The sequence below is a fragment of the Meleagris gallopavo genome, chromosome 8 (genome assembly GCF_905368555.1).
Source record: "Meleagris gallopavo chromosome 8, MGAL_WU_HG_1.1, whole genome shotgun sequence".
Classification (NCBI taxonomy): Eukaryota; Metazoa; Chordata; class Aves; order Galliformes; family Phasianidae; genus Meleagris; species Meleagris gallopavo.
This window is the reverse complement of record NC_139411.1, coordinates 10,027,162-10,040,969: the sequence shown is the minus strand read 5'-3', so window position 1 is coordinate 10,040,969 and position 13,808 is coordinate 10,027,162. Positions and strand designations below refer to the sequence as shown.

Genomic DNA, 13,808 nt, shown 5'->3' with positions numbered 1-13,808 from the left:
CCTTGATGTCATCTAGACATCTCTCATTCTTAGCAGCACTGTTCTGCACTAGAAGGTCTCATGTCCAGACCAAGAAATGTTTGATTATATGTGATGCTATGACATTAATCTTCACATGAACTACCATGTTCAGTTTTTAATACCATACCTGTATTTATCCTGGGCATTGTGAAGCACTACAGATAGACCTGAGTGGACTTACGTGGGAGCAGATGCTTCTTAGCTACACTAACACAGACAGCTGCAAGAATATCTTACTTAAGTCATTTAAAAAAAAAAAAAATAAAAATCTGTGCGTAAGACATTCATCTCAGAGTAGAAGTCAGCCACTAGGTGGTATCATCCACTTTCTTGGTAGGCTTTCTTTGCTCTGTGGGCAGATCAGCTACCGGTGGCCAGCAAACAATTTGAAACAATTAAGTTTCAAACGTTGAGCTTATCTTGTTTGTTTCACACACCATGTCTCAAAAAAATCACTTTAATAGATCAAATTTTAATATCAGTTAAGACAGTAAAAATCAGAGATGCTCTGATTTCTGTTCAACCAATACTATTTTTCCCTTTAGATAGCAAGGGCCAGTTATAGTGTTCTAAGGGGAAGGTTAAGCAATCAGTCTTTTAGCCTTGATACTAAGAAAAGTTCTGCATGTTTTCAGGAAGGAAGAATCAAGTAAGAATCTTGGAGTGACTCCTATGTTTTAAGAAACATCTTGGTCACCAGGTACTGCAGTCATAGTTTATGGGAGACTAGAATCAAAATAAGTAATTCAGATGTAAATTTTGTGGCAGGCAGTGTACTGGAAAACATATTTAGAGGCTTTTTCCCTTCCACTCCCCTGAGAACTTTTAAAAATATATTCCTTCACATTGCTCATGCAGTCCTTAACAGCACAGAGCAAAATCTATGGCAAAAAAGTTTCTTCTGAGAAAGGATATTTTTTCCCTGGGTCAGTCAATAGGACCAATTGATTCTATACATGATTCTAAGAATGAAATTATTTTCAGTGCTTTCACGTGCTGTGTGGCCTTTGGAAATGTGTATGCTAATTAAGGACTAATTAAGCTAGATGTAATCTCATTCTCTCTTTCCCTTCAACCAATGATCTGTCACATGCTAAAATATAGCAGATGTGATAGCCTACCTGTTTAAATGTGTTAATTCTTTTTATGTAAAGAACCTTTAAAAATTGTGTAACTATTGTAACTATTTCTGGATATTACTGATATGATAGCATAATTATAAAGCTAAATATAGCATTTTGATATGTTTCTAACTTATGTCTAGAACTTTGGTACTGTTAAGTACTTTTCAAGGGCAATAGGGCTGATGAACAGAGGAGGTGAGGTAAACCACAAATCTGTCACCTCAGAAACTAGACACAGTAAATCCATGGTGACTTTATACTTTTATAAGGCCTCTGAGCTCAAATTAGAATAAAATGAATGAAGATTAAAAGTATTAAAAATAAGGAAGAAATTATTTACTTTATGAGGATGATGAGGCACTGGAACAGGTTGTCTCCATCAACACTGGCCTCTGCACCTTTGTCTATGGAAGCCACAAGAGAATTTTCTTTTCATGCAGATGAACCTGTCTCCCAGGCCAGAAACTGTATGGACTGACTGCATGTGTTTGGACTGCCTGTTTTAAGGACTTATAATCAAGGACATATACAACTTTTTTTTTTTACTATAAATTATTAGGATTCTTACAGTGTATTGTATTCATACTTCACTCTTAGCCTTTTAAATGTGTTGATAGTGTGCATACATATGTGTGTATGTTTTCACATAAACCAACAAGGCTAAATTAACACTGCTGTTAAAATGTTAACACCAGCATACACAGATCAAAGAAGTTACATTAAACTTCCTGAAGTAAGGAGAAATATATAATTGCATAGGGAACATAATCTTCACAATTTTTTTCATAGGTGATAGATTTCCTTCTAGGATTATCAAGGACAGAAAATGACTGTTAATATGGCTTTCTGAAGAACTGTTTTCATCACATAAGCCATAAAACTATTTCTGACTAGTTTTACATAAGCACAGTAGGGCAAAGTGTGTGTTGATGTGATTCACAGAAGTATTTTGTCAAGTGAACAAGAACAGAGAACAAATCAATTTGGTCAGTGGGTACATTGTTAAAACTGGGCTGGAGTTCAGCATACTGAACAGACTAAGGGAATGAGTACAAAGGTTCCAGCTCTGCTTCTGGGTCAAAAATATAGAGAGCCAGCTACGTTTTGGCAACTTCTATGAAATGTAAAAAGTGTTGCGGTCAAGTAATCGTGGAAATTACTACAGATGTAAAGGTTAGAGAAACTTTACTTGAATGATGATTTAGATACACTATATAAAGGTTTTATTCTGATTACCACTCATTGCCAACTCAATACGAGTTCCCCAGTTCAATCCTAGTGTTGTAACTTAGATTAGATTAGCTTTTTGGCAGAGTTATTCTAAATCCAGTTACCAATTTGTCTAAGAAGCTGGCATATATTGCATCTTAGCGTCTGTTTCCAAGCTGTAACAACTTGGCTTTAAAATCTTCTGACTGAAGTCTCCTTTTTAGTTTGGGTTCCCTCTCTGTCTTCCCCCATACCACCGCCCTGGAAGTCAGGATAAAAATATAGCTAATCACTGACCATTATCACTGAAGCAATTTATTACTTGCAAATGAATTATTTTGGCCTTCTTACATGGCACAGAGCACAGATGTCACGGTATCCACGTGTAAATATGAGCACTTGAAGAATCTAGCTATTCATCTGTGGTACACAGACAATTGTCAAAATACAGATCAGCTCAAAGTGATTGAACAAGATGAAAACAGAAGAAAAGGCAAATTAAGTTTATATCTCCAACTGCCACAGGTTTATCAGCTTAAAGGCATGAGCAGCTCAAGATTCCTCCCCTAGGTGATGAGTTCTTCAAGCCAGGATCCTTACCAGAAGCAAAAGTATCTGTACTTTGTTGATTAGATCCAGGTCTTGAGAAGCCATCTGCAAGTGATTGTTTAAGTACTCACTGCTATGATTATTGGGAGTTTAAGCCTATTAATACCAGGATCTTGTAATTTCTTTGGTTTCCTAAATCCCTTTTCATTTCTAGTTTAGAGCAAACAAGCTTCAGTGAGGACTCCATGGGACTTAATTCCCACCTGTAGTCCAAAATTACCTGCATTTGCTGACTTCGGTATATGATGGGTATATTTTTGAGCAGGCTTTTTGGAATGTTTGAATTAAGTGTAATGATTATGCTCCAAGGAACAGACTTCTTTGTGATTCTTGGGACCTTTCTGATGCTGACTTAGTATGGGAACTATAAGGAAATGATTCTGTATTGAAGTGTTAGTGGTGATGTGGTCTGTGTGATCCACTAGGTTTTGCATATGGTTTTAGAGGGCATGCTATTTAATGATCTAAAAGTTTTTGGACAAACCCTGAGTACATTCTACTCTCAAATTAATTGTGAAGTACTCATTAGCAAAAGTAAAGAATATACATATGGTGGCTGGGAATAATGGCATTATTTTCTGAATAGCTATAGCTTTACTCTTTGCCCTAAAAGTAAGGCAGTCTGGGTCTTACGTAACACAACCAAAGAGCAGTGCCACGCGAAACTTCACAGGAAATGACAGATATGTGGGCACAACTTAATATTATTTTTCTGGGGAAAAAATGGTTTAAAAGAGGCATAATACTTTAATCTTTATTTTTGCACAACTAATTCCTTTAATTTTATCATTGTACAGAATGTTGAGGTTTATTTTACCTCTGTTTTCTATTGTATATTACTTGTGTAGCAAATTTTAAAGGAGATAATATCATTCATTTCTAGGATTTGTCTGCAAAGCGTAATTTCCTTCTTTTGTCCCACTTGTATGAAGACTAAATGTCTTTAACCAGCCATTTAGAATGATCACTTTTCATTACAGATCTATATATTTTTTTTTCAATTTGCCAAAACCTCCTAAAATTGTCTGCCCCTTTTTTCCCATGCTTGGTTTTTATGTGGCATATTCCGACTGAATGTTGTGAAGATATTTTATTTGCAAGGAAGGCGAAAGGCTCAATGGACTAGAGTGAAAATTTGGGGAAGTGCAGGTAATAGTGGCTGTGCTCCTTGCTCATCAAATAGCACAGTGGCCTGGATGCTCACTGATCTTATGAGTCTTGGATGTTTTGTTTCACAGGATTTCAAACTCGGTTCCCAAGAGGAACCTCTAAGCTCCATTCTATTAAGGCATTATGGAGGTAGAGATGAATGGACAGGGAAGTTCTTGTTCTTTTTGTGCATAAGTACTGAAATAACCACTAGAGCAAGGAGAAGAATCCAGGTGTTTGTCCTAGTTCCTAGGCAGGAGAGTCCTTCTCTTTCTCTCCGTGTCCCTCTTTGTCTCTTTTTTTTTTTCTCCAGCACAAACTAGAAGAATTCTAGCAGCTTCCTTAGACAACCCTAACCATTAAGCTGAAATGCCCCACTAAGTGAGGGCCTGTTCCACACTGTCTGAAACTTTTTTTTTGTTTTCTGTTTTTTTTGTTGTTGTTGTTTACTGAGCTGGAAAAGGTGAGAGAGAGACTTAGGTCTCCTTGTCAGAAAGCTGTTATGAAAGGTGGAATTTCTAGATTTCTATCCTGCTGGTGAAGAATTGTCTGGGCTACAGCCTAGAGTAATACAGTATGCTGTACCCACGGGCAAGGAGTTAGGCTGTCCTTCTGGGAGTTAAAAGCCGTAAAATTGACTGTTTAACTGACTTAACTCAGAAAGAAACTGAGTTAAGTCTCCTGTGTCTTGTTGCAATTGGATAAAACTGACACTCAATTAGTGTATCTTCTATTTGAAAGAACTGAGCAAATCTGATTTCGGGTGTTTAGAATAACTGAACCACATTTTTTTTCAACACTCCTAATTGTACAAATTTTCACCTGGCAGTATAACATGCTACCATCTACATAAGTAACAAGTATGGTTTTGTAGTTAAAACGACAGCTTGTTATTGCATGTGCTTCATCAAAACTGCAGGTTAGAATCTTAGCAAAATCGTATTTGTATTTCTGCCTGACTATCATAGCTGTACAAATCTGGAGACTAATCTGTTCTGTCTTATGCAACATCAGCAAGATTACCAACATCCTGATTCTGGATTTCTTTGGTGGTGGTGATGAATGATGTGCTGGATGAAACAGAAGGAGTACATCTGGATTATTAGATACCATGCTGAGTGCATAATGCTGACACATAGGAAAATCTTGACTAAACACTTCATATGGAAGGCAATGATAGATAATAAATAGAGCATCAGGATGTAAATCACTCATTCTTTACTGCAATTTATACAGTAATACAAAAAAAAACAACCTGTACTTTAAGAGACACATGATCATCTGCATTTTTATTCTGGGTGATCTCTACATGCTCTGCATGAGGTCAAAGGCTGTTATTGAAATTTGGGGTTATAATAAAGATAATACTATAGGACATTTTCTATAAGAAGGATATTTTGAAATTGCATGTAGAAGATACAAGGAAGCCAACAGTTGAGGATTCTTAGTGGATGTTTAACTCCATCATCTCTTATACAGAATAGAGTTGCACTTGTATTTAAGAGAAAGTGAATAAGGTTCTTTTCTCACATCATAACAATCAATTTAATGCAAACATGCAATATATGAGATGAAAATGTCTCACTTTAAAATTTGTTTTAACTACAAGAAATAAAAACAGAACAAAATGAGTGCAAATCCAGCTCTATAAAATATGATTATCATATTAGTGATTGTTTTATAAATGGTTAAGCAATAGGAATTTTCAACAATGCTACGCAACTAGTCTTTTAAATAATCACTGCTTTCACCGAGGAGAAAAATTAGACAAACTTTTTCAGTGTTTCAGGGATTCTGGAGTTAAGTTTTTTTTGTTTGGTGTCATTTGGAATAGTAAATATAAATAACTTCTGTGTCAGCAGATAACTTTGACACTAGTGGTGATAGTTGTTTCTGAAGAGATTATCATGCAGTTAACTTGAAAGACTGATTGGTATTTCACAGTAGCTTCCCATATAATTTCTCTAGTACCAGAGCAAGTACAAATTGTAACACTCGTGATTCATCTGCAAAACACAGTGCTTGCCAGTTGTTTTACTCAAAGTGCTTTGGTGGTGCGATCTGTCAGAAGGAAAGGTCAAGAGCTAAAAAAATCCACCCCAAAACAGGTATTACACTGCAGTTGTTCAGAGAGGATAACTTATTCCAGAAGTTCCATGGCTTTTTGCTTATCTTTGGATGTCCCCTGTCAGAAGGGCTAATAAATGTGAAAAGTTACCTTACTGATGACAGATCAGGATAAACCATTACTTGCTGTGTTAAGTCTGTGCTGGTGGGATGACTATGGAGGACTCCACAGCCGAGGTGAGAACAGTAATCACCTCTGGCCACACCAGCTATCTGGAAGTACTTAGCACACCCTACAAGGACAAATGAACCTGACTTACCGTGATCTTAACCTCAAAATATTAATTCATTTTTAATTTTTGTCATTTTATAGACACTGCCCAGACTGGTGTATTTATTGACTCCAGTTAAGAATGAACTGATTAGTACTTCCTTGAGCTTTAACAACTCAAAGTAGAAAAATGAAATCCAATGTGCATTAGCTTCTGTGAGAAGAAAAGTTTTACATTCCTACCACTCTCTGATAGGGATTATCAGAAATGAAAAATGCTAAAATGTCACAAACTAAAACCTCTAGAGCTGCATCCCCTCGTGTTTCCCTTTTAAAGCTTCACTTTGCTATTCCGAAACACTACTTACCACAAAAGCTTACTTTGCAAAGTAGTATAGCACTTAACTGTGCAAACACCATTTCTGCCACAAGTTGTATTACGTACTTAGTTCACAAGAAAAAAATTACCTTGTAATACTTGATTTTCTTACCTGCTGGCTACTTTGTTGATTAGTATCATCTCTGAAATGCAGTTTTCTTTCCAGGTCCTTCACAAGTGCAGCTTTATTTTCCCGAATAGATTCATCTGTTGGTAACTGCAAAGGCTTTGGATTTTTCTTTGTTACTCCCTGGGTTGAGCTGTTAAAAGAAAATTCTTATATGCATACTAATACACATATATTCACCTGTGTGGTATATTATATTATGATTCAGTTGTCTGGAAAACCTATTTACATATAAGCCAAAGCATAATATAGGATTTGGGGGGAAGGGGGGGTACTATTTTTCTGTTGTTTCTCATTCTGATTAATGCTATCAAGAATGAAATAAATTTTAAAGAGAATAAACATTATAGTATTATAATAAAATTCTAGGTTCCGTTTTGATGTATCCTGGAATGGTGTTGCAATGAATTATTGCCATGATTATACAATTAGTAGGTTCTATTATATATAATAATATAATAATATATAGAATAATAATTTAGAAAGATAGCAAAATTTCATATTGACTCTTATCTCACATCTTCAGTGACTACTTACTTTCTATCACTTTCCTTTATTTCTCTCATCCTTTTATGACACATGTATAAATCAGTTCTTTTAATTTTTATTTTGTAGATGTAGCATGTTTTCTTTTAGTGAGGTCTGAAAATAGCAATCTCTAGACTGTCATTTAAGAACTGAAACACAGCAGCCACATGATATTAGAGTGCAATGTTCTAGTAGATTTCCAGTAGCTAAGATCTTAATAACAGGAGGTCAAGGTAAAAGGCACAACTGACTATTGCTGTGCAAAGTATCTTCCCTGTGGACTGTTCCACAGGCATGGTAACCTCTCAGACTGGGATATTGGTGTAAGGAGCTCTGGTTATATAAGAGTTCAGCACACATGGGAAATGTGCGGTTCTGATCACCTACCTGTGCTGAGCAATTAGGAAGTGAAGGAGCAGGGATGCAACAATGATTTGAAGCCAGGATTTCCTGGCAAAGAAGGTGGTGAATGCTGTGTATACAGTGGCAGTTTTTCTGTTATAACTGCAGATCCATGGATGTATTATCAATAAGATAAGTAAGAGATTGTGCTTACTGATGGCTATCACTAACTTGAAGTGTACTGTTAGTAGAAGTGGGAAATATTGCTTGCTTTGTGCAGGATTTGGAGTTGTAAGAATAGAGTTGTACAGATGCTAACCATGCTAACACAGAATTCAGTATCTGCAAAAAAGGATAGTAATTTTAACTCTGTACTTGAAAAAGAAGCCGTAAAGGCCACAATCTTTCTAGCATATCAGCACCCTGATTTGCTTGTATGGTGCTATTGTCATTTTGTCAAGAAATCATGCTGGCTGTCAGTTAAAATATATCTGTACAAACAATTCTTCTGAAATTTTCTATGAGGTTTTAAATACAGGAAGTATTGCAACCAGAAAAGTGATTTTCCAGAAGTTATTTCTTTAGATCTACCATGTGTAGGAAATAGCATGTTGCAAGGTACCTTTTAAAAGTTGTGCTTACAATAGTGCTAACATGAAGTGCTTACAACATGTAAGAATGCTTTTGTAGCTGATGTAGGCAAATGGTCTTAGAGTGACTTAACCTACAAGCTCATTAAATCTCTTTTTTTCCCCAGTAGAATAGTCCTATTAATCTCCGACTGAGCCCCAGTACTGTTGTAGGCATGTCTGAAAACTCTCTAAACTTGAATTTATCTTGCTCTGAAGAGAAGATAAATAAGATATATAAGCATATTTTTATAGAAACTTCTCTTTTCTTAACTGAATGTGAATGTTAGAAGAAATAATGAGAATATGTCACTCACTCTTCTATTTTATGAATGACCTGCATTTCAGGAAACTCCTCACAGAACCTTCAAACAGAAATGCATCTTAGTTTTCCTTAATGTCTCTGCTTCTGCACATACAGTTAATACTACTTACGTGACTGGTGTGCTTCTGGGCAGCCCCATAGCATTGGTTGATGGTGGAGAAGGAAGTGAAGGAAGCACAGCACTAAGGAAAGCTGCTGGATTCTGAATCCAGCCAGTTGGGGAGACAGGAGCAGGAGTCACGCTTTGTGGCTGAAACTGTTTTACACTGGATGTAGACAGTGTTAATGGGACCGTAGATTCTTTAGGGCTTGGTGAAGACTGTTCGCTTTTGCCTGTAAATCCTCCTGATGACCTCGATTGTGCTGGTGGAGGATTTCCTGTGATATTTTCCCTGCTATTTGTTCTTTGAATTCCTTGAGAGACGCTGCTGAATATTGTCACTGAGGAGCTAGAAGAGGAAATGATAGGTGGTGTGGTCTGCGATGGTAGGAACTGCTTAGGTCGGGTATAGCTGAACGCTTGCGAAACAGAGGCTTTGCTTTGCTTGTACGTGGTTGAGGTGGACTGTTGATTGAGTGAAGTAGCAGAATTCAATAAAGTCGTGTTGAATGACAAATCTCTTGTAGATGTCTGATGCACTTGCTGTTGCTCAAGCAAGACCTGGTTGTGAAGCTGTTTTAACTGGGTCAGATCACTGCATACAAAACAAAGGTGAGCAAGATTAGTCATGAGCCTGGGTGAAAACTTGAATGTACTGGCTGTGTTTCTGTATGCGAGTTGCAAGAGAAAAGACTATGTCCTGTGATAGAATAGCAAGGCAAGTTACTTAATGACATTCTCTAACAGTACAAGAGTGTTATGCTAGTTGGATTCTATACTTTTCTTCCTCCTTGTTCCTTGCTAGGATAATGATCTAAGTGCTTTGAAAACTATTTGGCTGAAGATGGTTTTTGCACTTCAACATATAAAATATAATTAAAGACCTAAGCTGAAAATATTTAAGGGCTAGCATTGTCCAGTTCTGCTGTGTCTTACCTTAATACATCTTTGCTTGTGTTTAAAAAAAAAAAAGACTGGGTTTGTTGGAATGAGAATTTGCAAGCCAGAATTTGCATGCAATTATTCATTTCCTGCTCAAGTGAGTTCTGAGAACAGCATTTTAGCTAATAAGGCTTTATGATAATTCACATTGACATTTGATGACAGGCAGTAGTGATCAATTAGAGAATACTCATGCAATTGTTATTCCTTAGATGCTATCTTCTGCACATTATATTCAAGGCTTTTTTACTTTGCAATTAAGAAAAAAATACTTAACAAAATAAACCACAATGTAATATGTACATGGAAATACAGCATACAGAAAATACTCTAGCTTTTCCCCTTCCGAAAAAACCCAGACAGAACTTAAAAGAAAATGATCATGTAATGTGTTGTCCAGTATTGAATAAATACTGTTAAAAAGTGAAAAAATATAAAAGCAGAACCAAATGGCACTGCCAAACCAAGTACATGAAATTAACCAAACTTTTTACTTAAAGAAATTATTGTTTCTATAATTTACTAAACAAAAATGACATTAAATTCTGGTTAAGATAGGAATTTCAAGCTTACAAAACTAGAAGAAATAGAAGTTGTGCAATCCTGATTTTTTTTTGTGTGTGTGTGTGTCTCCTTCACATACATCTGCATAAGAACGTGCTCCTTTGTTACAGTTTGTGGGTTTTTCCTGAGAGAAATTGTGGTTTATGAAAGCAGTGATGCAAGTCATGGCCAACATAAACACTGCTTCTGCTCACCTCTTAAACACACTGTAGCTCTGCAAGTTAATAGGACTGTGAGGCTGGGTTTCATAAATAATAATAAAAAAGCACTGCTCCAGGTTCTTCCTCTGCCACTTAGTAAGTTATTTTCTTGCTTCTAATGTTTCATCCTATGAATAACATCACTGCTTAAGAGCATCAGTGTGTTACTTTATAAAGTCCTTCCCTAGCCTTTAGTTAAGCTTCTCTCTGTTTAAGAAGTGTGCTCTTTGTTAAGCTAGATTTTGGAGGTTCTAAGAACGCTGAAAGGATTCTTAATACACTGCAGTATGTTCCAGAGATTTTTCTCTAAGAGAATTACACAGCTGTTTAAAATTTTTTCCCTTGGACTCAGTGCACTAATCATGCAGGTGCTTTTCAGTTCGGTTGATTTCACATTACCAAACACTAAGTATTTTATCCTTTTTTTTTTTTTTTTTTAAGGCAAGTTACGTTTGTAATGCACAGTCATGTGGCATGGCCTTTGGGACTCCGGTTGCTAGCTAGTTGCTTGCCCATAGTGTTAGTAAGACTGAAAATGAATGCTTTTGGCAAAACTGCATACTGAGAACTGAGTGAGATATATCTGAAAAGCCTGTTTCTATTTTGCCTGCACAGAAGCAATGTTATCTGTTGTTTGCAGCTGAAAACAGTGTAGAATTAAATAAACCTTAAAGGGGTTAAATTTGGAGAATGCTTTCCTCAAGAGGGATATACATCTCTTTAGAACATGTTTTCTGAGAGTACAGTTAATTAGATTAGCGCTGTGTGATATTGCTTGTTCCATGTTTGAGTCTTGTGCCTTAATGCAACAATCTCTTGGTCTATGAATAGACACTTGATAATGCAGATACTAAATAATATCAGTGATGCTCCTGAGGCTTAGAATACCTTTTACTTACAGCTTTGGTTTAGCCAGTACTGGAGGGGGTTCCTTGGATGGTGATGTTGGCTCTGGTATTTTCACTGGCTGTCCGTTTATCTTGTCGTGAAAATAACTGGGTCTGGTTTTGTTTGTTGTGCCAAGTCCATCTTCTGGTGGCGATTCACTTCCTTTATCATCTTCAGGCAGCTTGAAGTGCACACGGAGACCTATCTTGGAACTCGATCTGGGTTCATTGTGGTTCACAAGAACACCTTCAAGTTTAGGTTTGGGGTTTTCGTTTACTACACGCTGGGAAGGATTATGTGAGGGTGATTGATTTTCAGCAGCAATCGAGTTGATTGAGCTCATTGTGTGAAGGGCAGAAGCATTATTACCGTCTTCAGGTGCTGAAATAATAAGTATCAAATTTTTGATGATAAATACCATAGATTATGGTGAACTGAAATTAAGGACCTTAAAATTGGAAAAACTCACTCTAATGTCTCTGCCAGCTGTTGGAAAGAGTAATTTGACCTTATTCCTTTAACGATGAACTCCCTTAACAAAGAAATATTGGAAAGGGGAAAGAGGCAGGAGGAGCTGCCAGAGCCCTGGTTTGGAAGATCCAGGAGTGTTCTACAGCCACATTCCTGTGATTTCCACCAGTGTCTTTGAAATCTAAACTTTCTTTTCACAGAATTCTCTAACTCATTAGTTGTGAAGAGTACTTTCACAGGCCTTGAGTTGGAGTCAAGTGTTATTTGTTTTTTGTACTGGTTCTTTGCTCGCCTATCTGCGTAGTGCCTTGACAGCATGAATCCTGTTGGCAGCATAGAAGAATGTGTTTGGAAGTTTCCTCCTTCAGCTCAGCACTAAAGGACATTTGAAACAGCCAACTAGACAGCCCTTCGGATTCCAGAAATGGCTATTGCACAGATCTTAAAGTTAGCAAGAGCCCTGCTGTGGGAAGGGTTGTGGGGTATTCATTCCCTAACGTTCCTATTTCCTTTACATTTCTAACTGGGGAAGTACTCTTTGAAAAGATGTAACATTCTGTATTTCTGATATGGATATGCTCCTCGGACCACACAGTTCAACAGTGTGCCCTGCTTGTATTCACTAGCAAGCAAAGGAGACTAAAGCAATCTCTTACCTTTGACAGTTAGCTGAGCTATACTAGATACTGTGCCATACTTATTGCTTGCAGTACAGGTGAAACTGCCAGAATCTTCTGAAAATACTTCAGCAATAACCAGAGTACAAATTTCCTCTGCAAAACATCAGAGCAGTATTATTAGTGGTAATGAGCATACAGTAAACAAACACACAAAGCTTTGATTACTATAGGGGACGTTACATTAAGGTTTTTCACCTTTTTCAGTTTGATTTTTGTTTCATCTTTATTATCAGTTTTGGCAGCCTTTGTGTGCAGCAGCTGTTATTAGCATTGTCTGTAGCAACTGGTACGCTCTGTGCTCCAGCATGCCCAACAAAAGTGGAGAACAGGTGGCAGCAATGTTTGGAAAACATTGGAGAATGTCCTCCTAATCATGTGAAGTAGACTTTCTCTGTGAAGAACTTAAAATTGAATTTGGAGAAATATCACACACTCTCTTCACTAGTAATTAAAAAAAAAAAATATATATATATATATATATTTGCAAATTGAAAGATTAGGTATAATTAACTGGGAAAATCCAAGTAGAGTCACTCTGTGAGATGAAGAAAAGTGAGACACATACTTTATGGCCAGCATTTTTCGAAAGTACTAGTGAAGATTTGCAGGTAGAGGTGACTGTGCTTTTAGAAAGTTGCTTTTTTCTTCTCTGTGAAGAAAGCTCTTGTGGGTGTGAAAAATGTCAGTGCAAAATGTTGTCACAAGAATCAAATTATGTCCTAAATAGTCCATCAGGGATTACTGCCCGAGCAGTATCTGACATCCAGGCAGCAGTACCAGCCGGTAAATACATATGATAAAGCAAATGAACTAGATGATCTCCAGAGGTCTCTTTCAATCCCTGATTCTGTGATTTTTTTACATCTTTTCTTCAGGTAGCTGGGAAGAGGAGGGAGAGTAGCATCTAAGGGCTGCCAAAACATGGGCTGATAGCATTTTTTTCTTTAGTCAGTGACTACTTTGGAACCATTTTGCAAGAAATGTTCCTTAAGCTTCACAGGATTAATATTTTGAGTATTTCTGTAGAAGGCTGTACCATACTTAAGTGTGATTTTCATGTCATCCCTAAGGAGAATCTAGTAGCAGAGAAGAGGTTATCTACTAACAACTATGGAATAATAATAGTTTATTATAGGAGTAGGATTATAAGAACTAGTTTAAGGCATTATAGTATCTAGTTTAT

The 13,808-nt window shown here is 36.8% G+C and overlaps 1 protein-coding gene across 4 annotated transcripts in view; it reads right to left on the bottom strand.

Moving 5' to 3' along the window:
• Nucleotides 1-13,808, bottom strand: part of MYPN (myopalladin) — a 71,064-nt gene that overhangs the window by 15,769 nt on the left and 41,487 nt on the right. For all 4 annotated transcript variants that reach the window (XM_010714270.4, XM_085229106.1, XM_010714268.4 and 1 more), the window contains 4 exons: nt 12,602-12,718; nt 11,486-11,855; nt 8,891-9,475; nt 6,942-7,089 (listed from right to left, as the gene is read on the bottom strand). In XM_010714270.4, coding sequence (XP_010712572.2) covers nt 6,942-7,089; nt 8,891-9,475; nt 11,486-11,855; nt 12,602-12,718 — 1,220 coding nt within the window. The remainder of the gene's footprint in view (nt 1-6,941; nt 7,090-8,890; nt 9,476-11,485; nt 11,856-12,601; nt 12,719-13,808) is intronic.